At 31.2% G+C, this 23,174-nt stretch overlaps 2 protein-coding genes across 6 annotated transcripts; one reads left to right on the top strand and one right to left on the bottom strand.

Annotated features, from left to right (window-relative positions):
* Positions 1 to 444: 444 nt before the first annotated feature.
* Positions 445 to 9,991, bottom strand: LOC137931554 (protein FAM76A-like). 3 transcript variants are annotated; one of them, XM_068774982.1, is made up of 8 exons: positions 9,771 to 9,991; positions 9,573 to 9,637; positions 8,398 to 8,501; positions 8,217 to 8,326; positions 7,688 to 7,797; positions 6,895 to 7,016; positions 6,346 to 6,467; positions 445 to 5,682 (listed from the first exon to the last, which is right to left on the bottom strand). In XM_068774982.1, exons 1-8 carry the CDS (start codon positions 9,864 to 9,866, stop codon positions 5,446 to 5,448), a joined length of 966 nt encoding a protein of 321 aa, XP_068631083.1. In that variant the 5' UTR covers positions 9,867 to 9,991; the 3' UTR covers positions 445 to 5,445. The 3 variants fall into 3 exon arrangements, with proteins under 3 accessions (XP_068631083.1, XP_068631084.1, XP_068631085.1); XM_068774983.1 differs by having other exon boundaries at positions 6,895 to 7,007; XM_068774984.1 differs by having other exon boundaries at positions 6,895 to 7,004.
* A 1,028-nt stretch (positions 9,992 to 11,019) lies between these two features.
* Positions 11,020 to 21,526, top strand: LOC137931634 (inner centromere protein A-like). Of its 3 annotated transcripts, none has more exons than XM_068775097.1 (9): positions 11,020 to 11,155; positions 11,248 to 11,397; positions 11,517 to 11,652; positions 12,086 to 12,210; positions 12,613 to 12,815; positions 14,510 to 14,690; positions 17,400 to 17,454; positions 17,858 to 18,288; positions 18,355 to 21,526. In XM_068775097.1, exons 1-9 carry the CDS (start codon positions 11,107 to 11,109, stop codon positions 21,288 to 21,290), a joined length of 4,266 nt encoding a protein of 1,421 aa, XP_068631198.1. In that variant the 5' UTR covers positions 11,020 to 11,106; the 3' UTR covers positions 21,291 to 21,526. The 3 variants fall into 3 exon arrangements, with proteins under 3 accessions (XP_068631198.1, XP_068631197.1, XP_068631196.1); XM_068775096.1 differs by having other exon boundaries at positions 12,074 to 12,210; positions 14,510 to 14,681; XM_068775095.1 differs by having other exon boundaries at positions 12,074 to 12,210.
* The last annotated feature ends 1,648 nt before the right edge of the window (positions 21,527 to 23,174 follow it).

Genomic DNA, 23,174 nt, shown 5'->3' with positions numbered 1-23,174 from the left:
TACTCCCCAAGTCGGAACGTTCGTGTAGTCACGGTGGCCCACCGACCATTCCCAACGTTCTTGGAATTTCAATACATAGCCACAATTTTTTTGTCACTACTAGAAAGTGTTGATGAGCTTTTTATACTTTATTCTATTTTATTCTGAATGAAACAAATCTTAATATTGCAGTCTTGAGTAGTAATACACTAGGTCTAGGAATCACCATCATTTCATTAATGGGACGTCCACGGCTGGATACAGACAGGCCTACCGTACAGATTTCAATTAGGGCTTTTAGCGACTTCCGACGACTTTAAGATCATCTATCTACCTTGTCCGTCCACCAGACGAACTAAGCTGCGCTCTCCGATCACAAGTTTCCACTCCAGAACCTCGAGGTCCTAACATCCATCTGTTCGGAGCGTAGGTCTAGGAATACACGAAATAAAAAAATACTATTACTTTGACATGATTTAATAATTCTTTTACATTTCCGCTAAATTTATTTTTTCGTTTTTATTTAAATACCGGATGTCTTTCAACGACAATAGTAATGACTGATCAACACAATGTTCGTTTGTGAACAAATGTATTTTTAGGTACCTAAAGAAAATTGTTAAATTTTCCGAATAATTTTGTACGCACAAATTATAACCTATATTTATCTAACACAGAAAACAAATTGTTTTACAATACCGTTCGTCTTAGTCTTTGAGGAAACAGTGAATCGTGACCTGTAATCATCAATGGCCTCAAAGGAGCGTGTTTAATAAGACATTGACATACACCGTGTGGTCGGAGAAGACCGTATGAATTTAACGATAAAAGATCAGGGAATGACCACGCTCTCATATAAGATAGTCTGTGCATAATATATAATTATTCGTTATATGCGTTTTTAAAAAAATACTACAGAAACTAGTTTTTGATATTATAATCAACCTAAAAAATATAATCATACTTTATGTATTCTCCCTAAAATTCACATATAATTAATATTTATTAGTTTGCCGTAAGTCTTTCGAGTAGCACAGAATGCAGTCAATTTAATCACCAAAATTCTTTCAAAAAAATAGTAATTAATTTGTCGAGAATATTTTTAACATAAAATTTTAAAACATGTTAAAAACAAGTGCATTTACGTCAGATAATGCTTTAGTTTTCAATAATTAAAAAAACTAAGTATTTAGGATGAAAAACATGAATATATGATATGTCTACAATACTCGATAAAAATAGTAAATAGGATTGTTGTGTAGGTACAAAGAACAAAATTATAAGCATTTCCAAAGTTTAAATAATTTCGTATAAAATATAGAAATGGAATGATTAATGTCATGTACTAAAATATCATGCCAATGGCAAATTGCTACTTATAATGCCACTATGTAATGCCTGTGCATGTTCGTTATAAAATGAAACTAATATTATAACACAATTATTCATTTGTTCATTATGTATTTTTAATGATGAATATAAAATAACAAGTATCGTTATATATAACACACTTTTTTGGTTTACTATTTCTTTCTGGACACTATTCTTCATCTTATCAGCGGAGAAACGCCCACTGCAAGCCATAGGCCTCTCAGAGATCGCCACAATGACGATTTTGAACTGTCCGAATACAAGGACTTCTCGCATTCTTAATTAGGGAGGGATTTACTCTCGCCCTGGACACTATACCATCTTAACTAAAAGGAAATCACATATGATATGATACACTTACTTCTCCCTATTATTTATTGCGCTAATTACAATGCTTTTAACCAATATGGCTTACAGATTTTTGTTTAACCTGACACTACATTCTAAATCATTGATAACTAAAACATTAAAAAAATCAATTCACCAATTAATGAAATAGTACCACAGTTATCATTGAAAATATAAATAATCGAATAAAAAAATTCTAAGCACAAATACTTATCGTCATTTATGTAAAGTAAAAAACATCAAAATTGTAATAAACATAGTCTCAAAAGGATATCATAATAGATAAAGGATTTGTGATCTACAGTACAAATAATCAACTGTGCCTTTGTAAGATAACGTTTGATATCAAACATCAAATAACCCTTCTGTAAATGTAAAACTGGGGCTTTTTTACTTCACAGTAATTTTTTCTTCCAATTGTTCTAACCTTAATACTTTCTACTTTTTACTACGACTTCTCTTTGACAGTTCCTTCATTTATTATTTCCTTTTGGATCGAAGACCTCCGTTGGCTTTAAATGACAATATATGTAGTCAGGGAATTAGGCTAGGGCCACTTGAACCCGGGCCCAGGGCCGCAAACTTTAAAGGTCATTTAATTTTTGGGGGAAAAATCGACCTTTCCAAAGCGAATACTAACCTAACCTAACGCTAGGCTGTTCCTAGCGATCACCAACTGATGTCTCGTTCTTTCCCACTTCCCCACTGGATGGAAGGAAACGGTGATCGTTGCGGAAGAAGGACAACTACGCACACCTGAAGACCTGAAGGCCTATCGGACTCTTGCCCATTCTGGGCAAAGTCCTTGAAGAGATAATTATCTGTAGGATCCGGTGGTACACTGCGCCTTATACCAATCGCCATTAATACGGCTTTATGCCGCAGAGGTGTACCGAAGCCTCCCTGTATGACCTTTTCCAGCATCTGCGAACTCGGCTGAAGGAGAAGGAGAACGTAGTGCTGATATCAGTGGACATAGAGGGAGCCCTTGATAACACCTGGTGGCCTGCTATAATGTGCAGACTAACATAGACTCGCTGCCTCGCGAATCCGAGGCGTCTTGTCGATAGCTATTTTAGCAATCGCAAGGTGTCCGTACGGTACGCGGGGGCAGTGAGTCAGAGAGAACATCGAGGGGTGTGTGCAGGAATCCGTGGACGGCCCAATGTTTTGGACCCAACGGCTTCGACAACGCGGATATTTTTCCCGAGCGTCACGCAAACCTATTGTGTACTTAGCCAAAAGCAGATGGACACAGTACTGGTCCAAATGTTCACGGGACACGGGGGATTCTCAGAGTACTTTCATCGATTTAAGTTCAAGAAGAGTCCCTCGTGCTTCTATGAACGAGGGGTGGACCAGGCCCTGCTGCACCTGGTCATTGGCTGTCCCGCATTCAGAAGATATAAAATTGAATGTGAGCAGGAAATACAGTGGAAGCATTGCCACTTCCCCTTTTGGGCGACAATGATTGCTGCCCACCATTTCAGAAGTATTCAAGAATAGATAAAAAAGTATTAAAGATAAAGGATAATAAATTAGTAGTCGAATATAATAAAATGTAAGTAAACTGGAGGAACCAGTTAGCCTCTTGAGACTACCATACCCTTCTAGTTAAGTTGGGTAGTTGCTGCACCGTGTACCAGGCAGAGTTGCTGGCCCTAGCGGAAGCGACTGGGGACGTGGCGAAGGAGTCGGCACATTCGTGTACTATTTTAAGCGACTCACGAGAGGGCGGACCGGTTGACCGAGTACGCGGCCACGAAGAGCAAAAGAAGACCGGAATAAGTAAGATGCTGGTTTCTTTGTCAAGCGACAGCTTTAGCTGGACACTCTTGGCGAATGGAATAAGAGGTATACGGAATGAAGGACGGCATCCATAACGAAGCAATTCTTCCCGGACGCCGTATCAGCCTACCGCGTACTACAGAAAGTTTAACTGGTGTCTAGTAATCTAGATGCTTACGGGGCTTGGGGGATTCCCTGAGTACCTCTACAGGTACAGCTCTAAGAGAGTCCCTCGTGCATCTGTGGCCCAGACCGTAGTGCACATTATCCGACTGTCCTGTGTTTGGAGGACTCCGCCTTGATCTCGAGGTGGAAATAGGTAAGGAAATAGAGGAAGAAAGTGTTGCCTCCCTCATGGGTGACGATAAATGTCGCCCTGCATTTATCAGATTTTGTAAGCAAGTAGTGCGCAACGGACAATCAAAAGGAATAAAAATTAATAAAGAAAGAAAACAAAACGAGATAAAAAATCTAAATAACAATCGATGTAATTAAATAAAGAATTAAAAGTAAAGGTACAAATAAATGTTGTAAATTAAAATCGTTAAAAAAGAAAACCAGAAAAATGCGATGTCTAAAAGATCAGAACGAGATGAATGAAAGAAAATGTGAAGGATGTAAGGAATAAATATACAAAACCAACGTACCTACCCCACGCAAAGCAGGGGGAAAGAAAGGATCCCAAAAACGACAGTCATTATCAGGCTAGATTTGTATTCCCTTTTTTGTTTATAAGTTAAGTGGTTTTAAATTGAGTAAAAAATATTCATTTCTGAAGGGGGCGGAGAAATACTCTGGGCTTACGGGAGGCAAATTTGTTAATCCAGCTGTTACACACAGAGTACTAACTTAACCTCTACAAGTTTTTTCTTGTGTTGTTAAGTGAGTGGCGAAAAATTTTGTAAACCAGAATCTTTAATATTAAGAAAATTATTGCTTATCCATTTTAACACTTGACAAATGTACATGGCAATTAATCTTAATATGTAACAACTATTTGCCATTACGTTTACAGTATTAAATCACATTGATCAATAATCCCCTAAAATTACTGTCTACGTTAAATCGTAATTTCTATAGATTTTAAATAGCAGTTGTAGAAAAATGTTGTTAATGTCATGGAAGCTATTTTTATTGCTTTACAAAGCTATGACATAGCCTATATAGCTATTTAGTTCGGGACTTTTAATATTTAGTTTTTCTCCAATAAAATAATGCCTATTTAGCACAGTCACAAACTTTGGAAGTGGCACAGTTAGATTACTCGTATGATACAGTAAACCCGCATCTGTTTCCATATTACTAGTTTTATTCTACTGAATAAATTATTTAGCTTAACTTAACACCAATACTATTAAGACTAAACAAAACTTCGTCAAATTGAAATCTACTTAAGGTTAAATCTATAAAAGTCTACAAATGAAACCATTTGTAGAATAAAAAAATAACAGGAAAATGTTTTCCAATTTGAATATCACTTAAACTTGTTTCTCAAACTATAAGCCTTTGTAGAGCCATGAAAGTAATATAATATATACATAACTTAAGTACTATACCATATGTTAATTAATATTAATACAAAAAAATGTTAATCATATATAAGCTTTGATGTAATTAAATATATTTTCCAAATATTTTGGAATTTAAACTTCAAGGAATTAACAATTTACATGTTTTTGAAATACACCTTTGTCATATCCTAAATATTCACATTTAAAAACTCTGATAGTTTTAATAGCAAACAATGCTTAAGAAAATGTTGCAATTGTTCTGGCTCATCCTTATAACTAAAAAATTTTCATGACAGTATTTATAGAACCAATCTACTAGTGTCTTTCATTAGATCATTTTAATTTATATATATGTAGAATTAAATTAGACGATAAGTATTTATAGAATATTAAGAACCTACAAGCTTCAGTTTGAGAAACATCAAATATAAATTATTGTTAAAATGTCCTAATTAGTGCTTGGACTGTCTGTCCCACTGCCGCTGTTTTCTGCATTGCTCAATACAGACTTTGTATTCTTATTATTTTTTTTTGCAGATTTGCTGAGAGTTGCAACCTCTTTCAACAAATTCTGGATTTTTGTATTCATCAGAGTGAATTTAGTCTCATTCATTCGTTCTTTGTTCTTCATTTCATTCCGAAGATCTGTAGTGTTATTATGATGTTGAGCTTTCAGTTCTGTTATCTAGAATAAACATTGTTACAGAATTAGATTAAGAGAACAAATGGATAAAATTAATATAAAGACAGATAGATTATATACTGATCTCTCTAATTAGATGGATAAACCTTGGATTATATAAGTACTGATAATCATTTTAGAGGGAGAAAAGTCTTAAGAAAAATACAATTTTATGTATCATGAACATCTGGTGAATATTTGTTTATATGAAAAATTTTTGGATACTGACAAATCAGTTCAAGCAAATTGAAGATTAAAGTCGAATTGAAATATATGTGATATCATGCTCGAATTATGGTTATCAAATAATGCCGCGCCGCTTTAATATAAGCGAGGATTAATAACATTGTTTTTTCTTGAATATTGTCAAGTACAAAAAATTTCAAATTTTTCAGTGCCTTACTTCATATTATATGCTATGAAGCAACACTTATTTATTCAATAATATTTTATCAGTTGTTTTTGCATTATCATTCCATAATTATGATTAATCAAAATAATTTGTTCAATTTAACTAAATCATTACATAGAACTATTTTTCTGCTTCAGCAGATCATCAACATGTATGTTTTGCTATTTTTTTGAAATATAATGTAGGTACCAGCAAACTTTACCTTAACAGCAATATAAAAAACATAACATTGATAATAATAAAATATAATTTACCAATTTGTCTTTAGAGAGTAGTTCCATTTCTTTTTGTTGTACTTTTTTCTGTAAACTAGCAATTGTCTCCTTAAGTTGCGTCATTGCAACAACATGGTCGGAACTATTAGGATCCAATTCACCTGACAAGCAACAAATATGTTATTAATAGTTTTTATATTATATATGATATGCAGACACAGTCTACTATTATGTGGATGCCTAGGGGCAACATAATAAGTGAAAGAGGCAGACTCTACAGACAGTAGTCTGATCACTTAAAAAGGGTTGTAGGACCATTGTAGACATGCTTGGCTTGAGACAGGGGCAGATGAAAGCTTTTTGTGGATGTCTATGTGATTGCAAATTACGCTACACAAAAAAAATTAATATGAAACTATGCATTTGTAATAATAATGTATAGCAATATAGTTTAAATAAATAAATAAACCCATTGGCTATCATTTTAATAACAATGCTTTATATTATCTTCTATTTAGTAATAGAAGATAATATACAAATAATTAGATTATATATGAAAAAGGAAAGACATTGATAACAAAGACTTACCTTGCAATGGGTTCAACTTGGATTTCTTCTCCATTGGTTGAGATTCGTTAAGTGATGAGTCACCAGCATTCATAGACTTTATCATATCAGACTTGCGTTTCTCTTTATGACTGCTTTTTAACCTGTTAGTTGAAAGCAAACTTAACTCTTTCCAAAAGTAAACAAAATTAATATATGTTAATGGTTTATAAAAAAACATATTTAAAAAATGCAGGTTGATATTAAATTAGTTTTAATAATAATATCCTTATTAAATACATGTAATTTATAATTACAGCATGTACAATAGTAGTCAACTTTATTCAAACAAACTAATATAAAATTGAAAGAATGATATGGATATCAATGTCTAGGGTCCTAAATGCATTAAATATGAAAGAGAAGCTAAAATAAAAGATTCTATACAATAAACGAACCATACTAGTCATATATATTGAATAATACGTTTTTATATCTCCCATGCATATTGTGATGTTCTGTGTCATTCAAAATTAGTTGACATCACTAAAATAGAAAGTTAAGATAAGTTACCATTTCATAAGAACAACTATGAAGAGTTGTTCATTTAGCATTTCAAACTTTTTAAATTAAACAAATAAGAATAGACACACAATAACGATACGAAACTGATGTGTTTATAATAATCAAAGTTGCTTTTGCAAAATAACATAATGGTTAAGCAACCAAATACAAAGCTTTATAAATGACACAATTAGAAATTTTGTACAGAGGTGATATGTAGTTGGAAAACATAATTGGGTATGTAAATATAACTTAAATAACGTCAACTGACTTGTGAGAGCGATGTTTATGTTTATCAACAGATGATAAATGCTGCTTAGTCCTCGCCAGTGCCCTTTTTAAAGACTGGGTGCAAAGCCAACATAGTAACTTTCCATCTACCTGCAATAAGTACAAAGATTCAATTATAATAGGACTAGTATAAATTATATTGAAGACGAAAATATTGATTATATCCAATCTATATTAATTTGTTAAAACATAATATTACTTTTACAAATTTATAAATAACATTGGAAAAATGGGAATTGAAACTTATAATTGACTTGATGAAAAAATGTTTTTAGCTTTCTTTATTTAATGATAAATAGAAATTAAAGCTTTAAATAGGATCTTTTTGCTTCCTTGTACAGCTTTTCCTATGTGGACTGAGGTTTCACACAAGTGTAGTAATATTATTTTAAATTTTATTTTAATTAAGTTAAGGAGCTTATTATTGAGCTAAAATATTAACATAAAAGGAGTATACAAGTTGAATTCATAGGAGTCAACTTGTATAAGTGTTCATTCTAAAAATATACCTTTTTGCTGTCATCATGTCTATCAAAAGCGCAGCGTTGTTTACATTGTTCACATGTTACAGCAGGTCCATACTTGCGTTCTGAATTGGCACAGCGTTGGCATTTGTTACCTAAAACACCGATAACTAATTTTTAGCTATGAGGTCTTAATATTATTTCACCAATTGAAATACCATCTTACCAATAAATGCAGCAATAATATTACAATATTCACATGCTGTAGGCTTCCCATATGCTTTAACATTAGCTTCACATTTTTTACAGATGGATGAAGTGTTGGATTTACTGTAAAATATTAATAAAATTATTATAACTTGGTACTTAAACCTGTCATTAGTAATGTTAAATTCAAATTTAGTTATTCTGGTTTTAACTACTCAGTATAATTCTATAATTACATGGTGAAACGATTTGAATACATATTTACTTCAAAGTAGATGAAGATATATTCATTAGGATACCAATAGATAATTTCACAAAGGGAACAAGTTTTATAATTACATGTTTGTACATATGCTATAGAGTTATGAATCCCTTGTACCCATTTGTTTACCAAGATATTATCAATACATAAGTACTTTCCATAATAATCCAAAACTTCAACATTAGAAACTATACTTAGGAATATTTGACCTCTAATAAAATAAATGTAATGTTAAAAGCTGGCAATCTATATAGACTATGGCAAAAACATCCTCATCATTTCAGCCGTAATATGTCCACAGCTGGTTATAAGCCTCCTTTATAAATTACTCGGGATAGGACTGGTAGGAAGTAGCATGTATGCAACAAAGACAGATATGCTCAATGTTAATATGATATTTACAATTATATACATTAAACCTAAACATTTATTTAGTACTCTTAGGATTTTGGCATACGTATATCATTTAAGAACACAATGTATTTAATATTTTACATACATACAATTTATTTTTTAAAATATTTATGGCGAAATATAATATTGACAGTACATCAGTAGGTTCTTTTGACAACAATAAACTAACAATATATTTAACTATGTATTCATTTGAATACACAGAAAATTATTTACTTGAATATAAAAGATGATTTTGTAAACCATATTCATAATAAAATTAATACTTTTATTTATACACCAATGTGTATATGACCGTCTTCATAATATGTAAACTTATAGACAATCACATCAATAAGACAATGAAAATTAACTTTCCATCCCATTTCTAATTAATTAATTTAAGTCAGTACTGGGGATAACTACATAGATTATATGTAATGAAAATAAATGTTGCGAAAAAGAAAACTTTAGATAACTGTTTATCACATAACAAGCAACAACTATTTCCTGGCCGTGGCTCAGAATTTATCACTGACCTTGTTTGTTGAAACTCAGAACGGCAATAGGTGCACTTGACAACAGGAAAAGATCCGCGACATTCCTGAAAAATCAAGAGAAGTTTTCGTCCTATGACGTCAAATAACAACATAACACAAACACACAGCAGCTTTTAACAAGAAATATAGATCTTATAGAGAAATCATAATATTTTCATAAACGCGTTTAAAATATACCTTGCAAAGTTGTTCACCAGGTGATAATTCTTCGAACGGATGCCTCGAGAAACAACGAGAACATGCAAAAAGCGGAGTTGAAGCTGAGGTACTCATTTTAACCAAAAACTATACGTTTACACTAATCGATTAAATATAAATAATAATTATAAAGAGATTTAATTTAAATCTTCACAATTCAATTTAACAATAAATTAAAGATTTGACGAGCTTAAACGCCATTAAAAAGTGAATGAATGAATGATAGATACGTCCTCATGTATGAACTAAGCATCCAATGAATTTTGCCATTGCTACAAATTGAATGGTTCCAAATAAAGAGATTTTACAAATTCTTGTCCCAGGATAAAGAAATAATTCCTTTTCATGACATAATTTTTATACGTCAACAAAAATTTGCAAAAATAGCAATGACAATGAGAATAATATATATAATTAATTATTGAATTGAATTTTTTCGTTACCAACGACTATAATTAAAAAAATGTTTTACTGTGATACTGCATACACTTTTGGAATTTATAATCCTAGACAAAGTTATATTTTTAAAGGAAGTATTTACTTTGGGTTAATAAAACATAGTAAAATTAACTTTACAAACGAATAAAAAAGCATTTTCAAAATTCATCATACATCTTTAGAAATTAAGTTGATATAAATGTATGTACGTATAGATTTAATAATCGTGACCAAGTGTTTTGAAAATTGAAATAAAATATTTCAAAGTTCAACTTAGTAATTTAGATAATAGCTTTTAATCCTTTTATATTTCCATTGATAAAGATTCGACAGCAGCTTGACAAGTTAATACTAATGCCAATATATATAATAGATACAAGAATTTTACTAGCACCGTTCATTTGTAAAGATAAGATTAAAATAAGGACGTTATAAGAGTACAAGATATTCGGGGGACTACGGTATCTTTTTCTATTACCAATAACATTATATACATTATAAACATCATATTATGCACGATGACAAATGTAAATTCGAAGCTGCGATAAATTTCACGTCTAAAGTTAGCATATGTTACTTTCATGTTAATTATAGATTTTTAATCATTTGTTGTATAAAAGTTATAAATAAATGAAATAAAATGAGTACTTTAAAGAAAGAAAGAGAGAACTATTTCTAATTTAATAACTATTTTAAGACGTTCCAAGAATTATTTCATTATGTATTCTGTGTACATTTCATAGAGTATTGTTTCTCATATGTCAGTGTTGTTCGTTGTGCGTTCTTTTAGATTGTTTGTATAATGTTTAAAATGATTTAAAATAGAGTGTGTCTGTTATGGATTTCTATTTTATTTCCTTTAAGAGCAAAATAAAAAATGGTAATTCCACCTTTTCCTTCGCAGGATTTGGCGAAGCTTGTTCTAGGTAAGTTTTAATTTGGCGGGAGTAAGTATTGACGCATCTACAACGGATTTTTAATGTCTGAAGTGTAAAATACCATTCCTTCGTTTGTCCAGGGTACCTGGCGGAGGAGCAGCTTATGACTGCTTACGACGAGTTTTTGCAGGCTAGTCCCTATTTAGATGCTCTAAGAAATGAATATGACAGGATATTTATGACATCGCTTAAAAATATTCTGGCCGAATATAGAGCAGTTAAGATCTATGGTGATTTTAATAATTTAATTATTACTATTTTTTAGTGTAAATACATTGTTCACATACAATGACTTAACCAAAACGAGTATTTGTAATCGTGTGTAACGAAAACAATATTTTTGTTTCAGTGGAAACATGTAAACCTTTTGTTTTAAGGAAAAAATTGCTTCAGTGTTCTAATTTACTGGAAATAGTAAAGTTTCTTGTACAAAACACAGATATAAATAAATTGAATGCCCAAGATGTTAATATTGACAAAACAAGGTATTTTGTATAAGTTTTTAATATTTCGTTATTTAAAACATTTTCTACAAATGTACACTGTAAGTACAACTGATTAATTCTTTATATTGGTGTATGTGTAATTACCTGCATTATTATACATATTGCTTGTCTATTTTACAAATTATTTAAACCTCTAAATTTATCAATATTTTACATTTTATCGTTTTAGTGGCTTTTTTATAGAACAATGTTATTTATTATTTACCCCGATGTACTTTTAGGTTATTACTACATCCAATTTTCCATGACATCAATGAAATTAATTACTGTTTATCTAAATTATTGATAGTGAATAAATCAAGTATAATTTCAGTGAATTCAATTTTATGCAACTTTAATTTTTTTTATGTAATTTGCTATGATAATGCTAAATTATTATTCGATTTTACATACAGCTTAGTTTTAATTTTAGTTTTTCTAAGAACACACTTGTGACATCCAGTAATACAATGCAACCAAATCTGTACTCTATGAACCAAATTGAGACTACTGCATTAGAAAGTTCTGTTGAAACTACATCTCTAGAGGATTTACCAGGTAAGAATCTTGTATATAGCATAAGTTCATGGGAAAATCTTAGAAAACTTTAATTTTAACAGTTTAAATGCTTTTTGTGTAATGTCAGCTTTAAACAAAGGTATATTTTTAATGTCAATTATGTTTAAGTTTGTGCATTGAGTTGGTAATGTATTAACATCTAAATGAACATGATTCTATTGCTAATTTTACTTGTTTTATCAATGTAGAAAATAATTTTGGTATTACTTGATTCCTAATAAATTTTAAACAATTACTTGATTGTCAATAACATTTATTCACATTTATCCAGTGTATATTTTGATTAATTTGTTTATAAAAAAACAATGTTTAGTATTGTATATTATAAAATTGAAAAATATTTCGCTTAGTGTATAATATCTTTTGATGGTGTATTTACAGGAAATGTGACCACTACAAAGAAATCTGTGAAAGTACTAGACAGAGAGACTAAAAAATGTTCAAATTTTGAGCTAAATAATGAGGCAGGCTATGGATGTCCTGTTTCCCCTAGTAGTATCAAATCTGTTAACATGACGCCCAGTAATGATAAAGGTTTAGCTCTCCATCAACAAACTTTAAAAACTAATTATTCCCACAGATCGGTATGTTTTCTATAACAATTACATATCTTCATGATATATTAATTATAAAAAACCTATACCAAGCTTTGCAGTCTTTGTGCCTTATGAAATGTCAAAGTCCATGTTGATACTATTACTTTATAAACATATATGTATATATGTATTTTCATCTCATTTTTATCAAAAATAATGTCAAAATAATTAAGCAATGTAAAGTATAACCTTTACAAAAGCAGTAACTGCATTTTATGATATAATTAGGGTATGTCTAAAAATAATATGTGAATATTGTGTGACATGAACAAGAATTGTTACTACAACACAGTTTGGAATTAGATTTTATTAATTTTAAAAAATATATAAAACTTCTACAAAAATTTCTGGCTTGTATTTGTTTGCACATAACATTGATCTTTAATTCTAGCTATCTAAAATAAAAAGTATAGGTAGCTTTAAATAAATAAATAAGGTTTATGCTGTATATGTGTCCATTTTGCTTTTGCAATCTATTTTATATTAATACAATTGTGACATTGATTATGATTAACACTTCATGTGCCGCAACATGGTGTCTGTTAGTGACAAGAATGGATTTTTTAATGATAAATGAAATATTGTTTATAATCCTGTGGTCTGTAGTAATATTATACACAGAAATAATACTATTTGCACCAAACTTTCGACTTAAATGCTATTTGAACCACATCAGCCTAATGGGCAACATCATTTTATTGTATTCTCTAGAATATCACTGCCAGCTTATATTTAGCAAAAACTGGAATTAGCTTGTATTGTCCTGTCACTCATCAATTTGTCTAAGTCATAAATAAGTATGTCAATTAAACATATTTTATAAATTGCATTTAAATAAATAATAATACTTAGTTACATTATATTACATTTGAATTTACGATTTTGTCAATACTGATAAATAGTACATGTTTATTGCTACTAAGCTTTGAGTGAATTCCATACAGAAAAAATGTTTTGAAAGTTTACTTGTATCATTTACCCACTGAAGAAAACATTCTGTGAAAAGTTTCTAGTAGTTTCAAATAAAATCAGTCTGTTGTGTTAATTTTATTAAAATTGCATTTTGTCTTTTCCTGCAACATCTTATATTGCTCAGCTGTTCTACAATTATTTTGTTATTATTTTATATTTGTCATTATAAATCCTAAATTGTATTAGGTTTTTCTTCAGAATTATGTATCAATCAGCGTTTTCATCTAAGTCAATATTAATTTTTAGGTTACTTTTTAGTTATTTAAACATGCATGGTATTAATTACTTTATGTATTAATTGCAACATTGGTATTATATGTGATATAGAAATCCAAGTTGAATCTTTTTTTTTTTGTTTATAAATTGTATGTAGTAGCTTCCGACAAGGATTGTTTTCAATATTTGTCTATAGGAAGTCAGATTTTTATCTTTAATATTTTTTAAATTTTTCATCTTGTCTTCTGCTCTATATTGCCCACTTTATATAGCATTCAAGAAAGATAAACCATGGACATTTTGAGGTTATGTTTTAATTTTAATGACATGCCCAGCCTTCACAATTAAGCAATTAAATTTCATTTCATATTGATTAATTTAAAAGCATGTGGTGTGCAATAACGGAGAAAGTTTTTTTTAATTAATTAACTTTTTCCTTATTATGTTATATACTTATACAAAATTTTGTCTCATTGATATATTACAAATTTCAGCCCAATAGTGAAAAACCTGAATCTGAGAAAAAAATTGAAGAATTCAACAATATTTTAGATTTTGTATGTAAAAATGGAAGCACAATTCAAAATACTTCTTCAGATGTTGACAGTATCACCAATCGGCAAGAAAGTGTAACAGCAATAGAAACATTTCAAGACTTCTCAAGTGGTATTTATAGTATGTATAAACTTTGTCACCTCATTTTTCTGTCCATATGTTAATTAAATTTTGACTATGTTAGAGTAATAAGAAATCAGCAAAATGCATTGTGATCTTACATGACAATGCGTTTTAGCAAGTCTCTATTTTCAGTTGCCAAGTCAAATAACTGTTTTTTAACCCTTTAACCTACGATTTAGATTCGAAGATGTTGGACCGAAATAATATACAAGCTCGCGCAGCGTTTGGGTCTTTCGCAAGACTTGTGTAACACGCTAATCGAGCCAATTATAGGCATGACGGGCATCGCCCGTGGCGGTTTGTAGGTAGCACAGACAAGGCTCGTGATGTATTCATGTTATCTCTTTACATCGTGATCAGTGTCAAGTTGTTCTTGGTCACATTTGCACGTCCAAATTTACGTTCATAAATTCTAGAAAAGTAACTCTAGAAGATGTGCTCAAGAAAGAGATTTCGTGATGAAAGCAGTGAGGATTGTGTTCATAATTCTTCTAATGAAAGTGACAGTAGTGACGAAATATGTAATTTTCGAAGAAAGTGTAGGCGAATAATTATTGAAGATACATCTAATGACGAAGAACTACCAGAGTCTTGGTCTTGGAAGGAAATAAGAAATATTCCAAAAATTGACTCCTGAATGTGACTCCTGGCATTATAGAGGCAGGCTTATGTCAATTAGGAGGAAGTAGAGGAGAATTTGAAATGTTTAATTTAATATTTGATGACATGTTTTGGAACAACATTGTGACTCAAACTAACCAGTATGCAGAACAAATACTAGATAATCCACAACGAACACGCTTGGATTCCTGTAGACTCCACCGAAATGAAAAGGTCTATGACCATTACTAGGTTTTTGCATTTTTCAAAAAACAATCTGGCTGCCAATATCGATAAAATGTGCAAGATTAAACCTGTTATTAATTTTTTGTATCAGAAATTTAAAGAAGTCTATATAATAAAAAAAACCATTTCTATTGATGAATCGCTTATGAAATTCAGAGGGCGTCTATCGTATAAGCAGTTCAATCCATCCAAAAGGGCAAGGTTTGGCGTCAAAATTTATAAATTATGTGAGTCTGAGTCAGGCTATTGTTATAAATTTTAAAAATATACCGGCAACGATAAAATAAACTGTGATGACAGCGCATCGGAATGTGTTGTCAAAGAGCTTGCTAAGTCAGTGTTGCACAGGGGTCACACATTATTCATGGACAATTTGTATTCTTCCCCAAAATTATTTATGATGTTATCACATATATGTAAAACAAATGTAATTGGCACAGTACGTTCGAATAGGAAGAATATGCCAAAAGATTTGTGCAGTGTAAAATTAAAAAGGAGCGAGTACGTAATAAGAAGCTGCAACGGAATACTGGCTATGAAATGGAGAAATAAGAGAGATGTATATATGATGTCGACAAAACATGAAACAGTCGAAATGACTTCACAAGGATCTAATCACACTCTAAAACCGAGTTTTATTGCAGAGTACAACAAGGGGATGAACGGAATTGATCTCCAAGATCAAATATTGGCATGTTTCCCAGTAATGCGGAAATATATGAAAGGATACAAATTTTTTTTTATCTGTTTGATATTGGTCTTTTTAACTCCTTCATTTTATGGAAAAACCTGAATGATGGAAAGAAACAATGCTATGTCGACTATAGGATCAATATAGCCGAATCTCTACTGAAGAATATGCCAAAACCGATTTATAAAGAACGAGGAGTATCATCTTTCGGAGATGCGCCAGACAGACTGTACGCGAAGGAGTGGGCTCATTTTCCAAAGCACATTGATGCAACACCCTCTAAATCAAGACCGTCGAAACGTTGTACAGTTTGTTACAAACCTAAAAAACATAAAGAAACAACATGGGTGTGTGTGCAAAAAAGTGCAAAGTGCAAAGTTCCATTACATGTACCCGAGTGCTTTGAACTATATCATACCGTTATAGATAACTAATTTTGTATTTTGTATTTTTGTATAAATAAACATTTTGTGTTAAACAATTATTGCATCGGGCTATAATTGCATATCAAATATTCCACGTAATATTCATTTCTGACCCGACCATCGTACGCGGGCTATGCCCCTAATATTCACTTCTGGCTCGATCACCGTACGCGGGCTATGCCCGTAATATTTACGTTTGGCCCGATCACCGTACGCGGGCTATGCCCGTAATATTTACGTTTGGCCCGACCATCGTACGCGGGCTCTGCCCGTCATTGTAGGTTAAAGGGTTAAGCTGAGTTAATATGTTCTATCCAATATGCTATATTTGTAAGATTTAATGTTCATTGATATTTTGAGCTGAAAATATTAAAGGTCTTTTGAACTTATCTAATTAGAGGAGGATCTGAAATCCGTATTTTAATTTTTGCAATCTGATCTGATGTCTGCAATGAATCTGATTTAATATGCAAAATTTAATGTGCATGTACTCATGTATTTAGTTGTTCCACGTACATCGTAACATATTACGATATTTTAGCGTTCACGTTAAAATGAAGCTCGTAACTGAAGAAAGGATTTTAAATCTACTAAGTAAGGTAATTAATGTATATGAATATGTATTATCCTTCAAACTCAATATGAGTTTCCTCGGTAACTTATTACTTAAATTTGGCTAATTGATGCAAAGGTAAGATATTTAATCATATAAGATTTTAAATAAAGCAGTGCTTTTAATTTCAGACAGTGAAAAAAATAATGTTCCTGATTGCAATACTTCACTCTCTAATAAAGCGCAGTAAGTATGTGTAAAATAATTTAATTTTTTTGTATGTGATTATCACAGTTAGGACCATTAGGTAGACTGGACAACATAGTCAAAGTTGCCGGAAATCGCTTGATACGAATAGTGCAAGACCCGTTATTGGTAGGGAGGGGGGGTTGGGGGATATCTATGTCTTGCAGTGGGAGTATATCAGCTGATATGATGGTGAGAGTTATCACAATTGAGGACTAGACAGTTTCAGAATGATTTAAAGAAGTAAAAGTGTTATGTGGCCTTTTGTGTATAAAAAAGTAGAGGAAACGAATTTTAAATCCGAATCATTCAATTGGTGATTTATTACATATATGTTTTCATTTTTGAACAAAAGATACACATTTTACTAAACTAATTGACGATTAAATTATATTGTTTTCAGGGCGCCTTTCAAAAAAAGTTTATCTAATAGATTTGTTAATATTGGTGCCATAAATGCAACGGATTTAAAAAATAAAAGCCATATAATACTTACAGTCGATGGGAGTCAAGGTAATCTTGGGATTCCAGCGAAAACGACTGCAACTCCAATATTAAAACAAAATTATATCAATCCAAAATTGGACAAATGTGAAAAACAAAAAATAAAAATTTTATCAGATGTTAAAGTGGATAACTTGTATGAAAATTTACCTGCAAAATCGAAAATGCCTCCAATTTTAAATAACACTACATCTACACCATTTCAAATGCAAACTATATTAATAAATGGAACTCCTGCCTACAAAAACAAAACCCAATGCGCGCCAAACTATAATTTTACTAAAGATGAAATAATGGCAATGCCTACTATTATTTTGGTACCTGCAACTGGTAAGTTTTCAATACACATTAAAATAATAATAAATAATCAGAAATTAAATTTTCATATTCTTACAGAAAATGCCTCAAATCAAACAGACAGTGAAATTGCGATGCCTAAAACTGCCGATACTGTTTGTACAAGCTCAGCGCAAAATTTACTTAAACCACTTTTAATAGACGTCTCCTCAAATACGTGTGATCCAAATTTGAATTATGGCAAAGATCCAACAATAATACAAAATAAACAAACAGTTGTGGGCGAACAAAGTCTTGTTAAAACCATAGAAGTTTCTGAACAAGTATCTCTGCTTAAAGATAATACACTTACAACATTAGCAAAAACAAGCACTCCACAGGGTATACCTCCTAAAAGAAAATCGTCGTCAACTCCTCGTAGAACTTCCCATATTAGATTTTTGAAGTTTACGACACCTAGAAAAATATTACATGAGACCATAAATGAACAATCTTCTAATAATGATTGTCTGGGTAACATCAATCACAGAGAAAGTGTTCAAACGGTAAGCAATGAGTCACAAATTGAAGTAACCAATACCAATGTTGCAACAGAAAAACTTTCATGTATTGTTAGTGTGGATTGTAAAAATATACATAGTGGTCCAACAAAAGAAAACAAAATTGTTCCCATTAAGAAAAGTAACTGGGATGCTGACTTGCGCGCTTTAGCGGTAAGCGTTACTGATGTAGAATCATCAAGGAAACCACCGCAAAAGACTAGAGATAAATCTAAAATCAGCAAAAAAAAGAATGATGTTGGAAATTTATCAAATGAAAAAAGAGAAGAAAGGACCAAAAAGAAAAAAAAGACTCTGTTAAAAGAAAAAACGAAAAATGAAGAAACCAGAGATAATAATGAAGTCGAAGAAACTACACATAAAAGCGATCAAAAAGTACCTGCGGCAGTAAAGCCTAATATTAATATTATTACAGGTAATGATTGGAGTCTTACTCAAGAAAACGATAAAAATCAAAGCAAAGGTAATAAAAGTGATGATCAGATAGATACCCCTGAAAGTGATAGGGTAGCATTACAAAATGTTATTGGCGCGAAACTCAATATATCAGACCTTCTGGAAACTCCATATAAACAAGCCCTTTATGATATACAAATGGAAACTCCGAAATTTTTAGGTGCAGATTTACCTGATGAGCCAATTTCAGATGTAAAGATAATGAACATACCCACTCCGCGATTTCTCTGCAGTCCTAAAGGACCGCAAGCTACACCGTCTTCCTATTCTTCGCGACCAACTGATTACTCCAGTGGTGGATCTTATTATAAACCAGACGACCAAGATTATATTATTTCTACTGAAGTTTTAGAAAATCCTGTAGCTACCGAAGCAGAAAATATTAATGTTAAAAATAATAACGACCAGCCTAAAGAACAGGAGACATTTATAGATAATAAAATAAAAGAAGGGAAGTCCGGCCGACCAATAAGGCAATGTAGAAAAAATGTGTCTTATTTTACGAATCCTAATACTAGTTGTAAAATTAAAGAAAATTCTGAAAATTCTGAACAGAATGATACTGCCAGTCTAACCACTAAACCATGTGATAAAAAAACTGAAAGCCAGGATGATTCCAAACATTCTAAAGATTATACGAAATCAAAAAGAAAGTTAGATTCCAATAAAAAGTCAAGTTCTTTAAAAAAAACTAAATCTCCATTGAAAAGAGAAACTCTAAAATCTTTCCCGAAAATTAAACCAAGAAGAACAACGCCAACTAAGGAATTAATAGGTCGCAAAAATAGAAAAATATCTGAATCTCATAATAAACAACAAAAGAGAACTAATAGTAAAGACAGAAGCACGAATTTGACACCAATAGCAACAGCAATTCCTACAAAATCTCGTAGAAAGTCATCAACACCTCGAAAACTTAATTGTACAAAGACATTTAATTTGGAAAGTTCTTGTCATAAATCACCAGAAATTTCTAAGATAAAGCAGGACTTGTTGCAAGAAAGTCAAGTTAGTTCTCATGAGTCTGACATTGAACAGTTGCCTTTACATTGGTCAGATGATGGTTCTCGAGATGGAAAACCAGTTGAAAATAAAATACAAACAGAAACTGTATCTGTTAATGATAGTGAAGATATAACAAAAATCAAAGAATATATTGAAACATCTGGTACTGAGAAATCAAATCGAACCAAAGACTGTGAAAAAAGTTTTCATATAAATTTAATAAACAGAGGTTTTGATGTTGAAACAGCAAAAATCATTGAAAGAGATTTGCTTGATTCACCTAGTTCTAAGTTCAATACTTATGCATATGTCCCTCCATTGGAACACCCTGGATGTAAAGTTATCGAGACAAAAACCATTACAGAAAATCTGTTATCTAATTCAAATTTAGTAAATAATGGTGATGATGATAGTGAAGAAATAGAATTATCCATATATGAGTGTAATGAAGATACAGTTAATTACATTAGTCATCAACATGATGATTCATATCCTGTACTGCAAAGTGAGCCAGCAAAATTACGGGACAACTTTTCAATGGAAATTTGTGTAGACGATGGAGTTACCATAAGATTAAGAGCAACAATGTTTAATTTATTACTTGACCAAGATCCTCAAGAAAAAGATGCTTATAATTTTTGTAAAGAGACTGAAATAGCGGTTAGTTCTATAACAAATATTGACAAATTGTATACACCAATGAAAGATCCTAAAAGGCAAGTGTATGAAATCTTTGACTCTACTTTAACTAGTCTAGACACGCCTTTGAAGGAAAATTTTTCGAAATCAGTGGAATGTGCACCATCTGTTACTGAAATAGCACTAGAAGAGGAGAATGTAGAAATTAAAGAGAAAACTGATTTTAAAAGGAGGAAGCGAGTACAAAGTGGATGTCTAGACGAGTCTGCAAATTGCAGTAAAAGGGCGAAACCTGACGCCCAATATCTTCTTAAAACTGCAAATATACAAAATTTTGATATTGAGTCTGTTTTAAGTAAATTACATGGTCCTTAGAGCTACAGTCCCAAACGATTTAGTGTTATATGAACATGGTAAGCCTAATAGTACATTATGCTTAACATATATTAATTTATGTAAATAGAATAAGAAAGTCGTAAACTATTTTTAGCAATAAATGTTACAGTTTATATAATTTTTTATAAAGAAAAACATAAGATAAACATTTATTAAGTCATGTGTAAGACACCAGTTATTTTACATACTGTATATGATTGCTCATAGATTTTTTGTTCACGATATATCAATCATGTTACAAAATAATGAGTAAATGTTTATATTTTATTCACTGTTTCATTTTTTCACAACTAGAAATGGATCATTAACAACTTGATGGCCCAATTGAATTATATGAACGTTCTTTTCGCTCTTCTTCCTTCACATAAATTAAAATACTAAAACTATCTAAAAAAATAGAATGTTTAATTTCGATATAGATATGTCGAGATTGAGTGCTAACTTCTTGATTTAATATACATCGTCAAATGGTTATAAACAGGTGATTGGTTATAGGTGCAAAAAAGCTTCAGGGATGAATGTATATATTATTTTCTATTTATTGCTTAATTTATTGCTGATATAATAAAATTCATTCATAAACATACTGTTTCTTTTACTGATATAAGCTTAAAACATTTTGTAGTAAAAACGGCTGATTTGAGGATGGTGTTTCGAGTTTTATATAAATTTTATGTAGCGATCAGACATTTCATAACATTTCCTAAGAGCTTTCGAATACAAATTGTTTTATAACTGGCTGCAAACGAGACCGAAAATAAATATTAGTTTTATTTTTTAATTCCTAGCTTTGATTTGATTTTGCGTTCATAGTATTCCTGCTCTAAAGGAAGGTAAATAGTAAGTATTATTTTTTTTTATTACGTGGTTATAAACATTCGGATACTACCATGGCTGAAGCCATGATATCAGTATGCAGTAGAAAAGGTAAAAATTGACACCAATGGCAGATTCGTTCGGTTCGCTTATCTAATTTAAATTTCTTTACCATCCCTTGGGAGATTATTAGTCATGAAAAAGAAATGAGGTTAGAAAATGAAAAATTGATGTAAAAATGGCAAATTGTACATTATTTAAAATAAAAGAATAACATACTTTCATATATTTGTTAATAAAATCGTTTCAATCAAATTTAATTTAACGTTTTGATAAAATTTGATTGAAATTCATGAATAACACGTGTTATATTTCTTAATTATTATAGGTCTTGTCACATTTTCGTCATGTTTATATTTTAGTTTCAAAGGCTTTTTGCAAAATAATCATATCAATTAACTTAACATATGGCTTAAACCTTTCATAACTAAAGACTTGTGCTAGATATTTGATTTAGTAAATTATTTTTAATTTGTTGATAATTAAGGATAATTATTGAATTCATAATAAACAAAGTACTTAAATAAACTAAACATTTTTTTGTCGTGTTAAAAGAGGTGTAGCGTATTAAAATTTCATTTAAGTACAAATATAGACACCCAAGCTCACCGTAAGCACTAATAAATTGGCACTCGTTTATGATTATTTATTGAGACAACGGAACCGAACCGTTTTTGAAGAGATTGAATACGACATGAACGTGTGAAAACGGTTGTGGTCGAAGGTCGGTCAGGGTTCTCAGACTAATAAAACCCGATTTACTCGCAATAAGGTGATGTGTATGGTGGCATTTGAGGGGCATTGTTTATTGTGCTTTTACCGTCATGCAGAACCATCGATTTAGATCTCTACTGCCCGTAACGTGAGTTTTAAGTTAGAATTTGAGAGACAACGGTCCGAATATTTCAATAGAAGGAGTATGGTCTTCCATCATGGTAACGCTAGACCACACACTACAAAAATTAAGAGAGTCTGGCAGCGGGGTGA

The sequence above is a fragment of the Battus philenor genome, unplaced genomic scaffold, assembly GCF_028537555.1.
Source record: "Battus philenor isolate CCGP_79_NKW_IND1 unplaced genomic scaffold, ilBatPhil1.0.hap1 SCAF_8, whole genome shotgun sequence".
Classification (NCBI taxonomy): domain Eukaryota; kingdom Metazoa; phylum Arthropoda; class Insecta; order Lepidoptera; family Papilionidae; genus Battus; species Battus philenor.
Note: the sequence above shows the minus strand (reverse complement) of the source record. Positions and strands in the feature narration are given on the sequence as shown.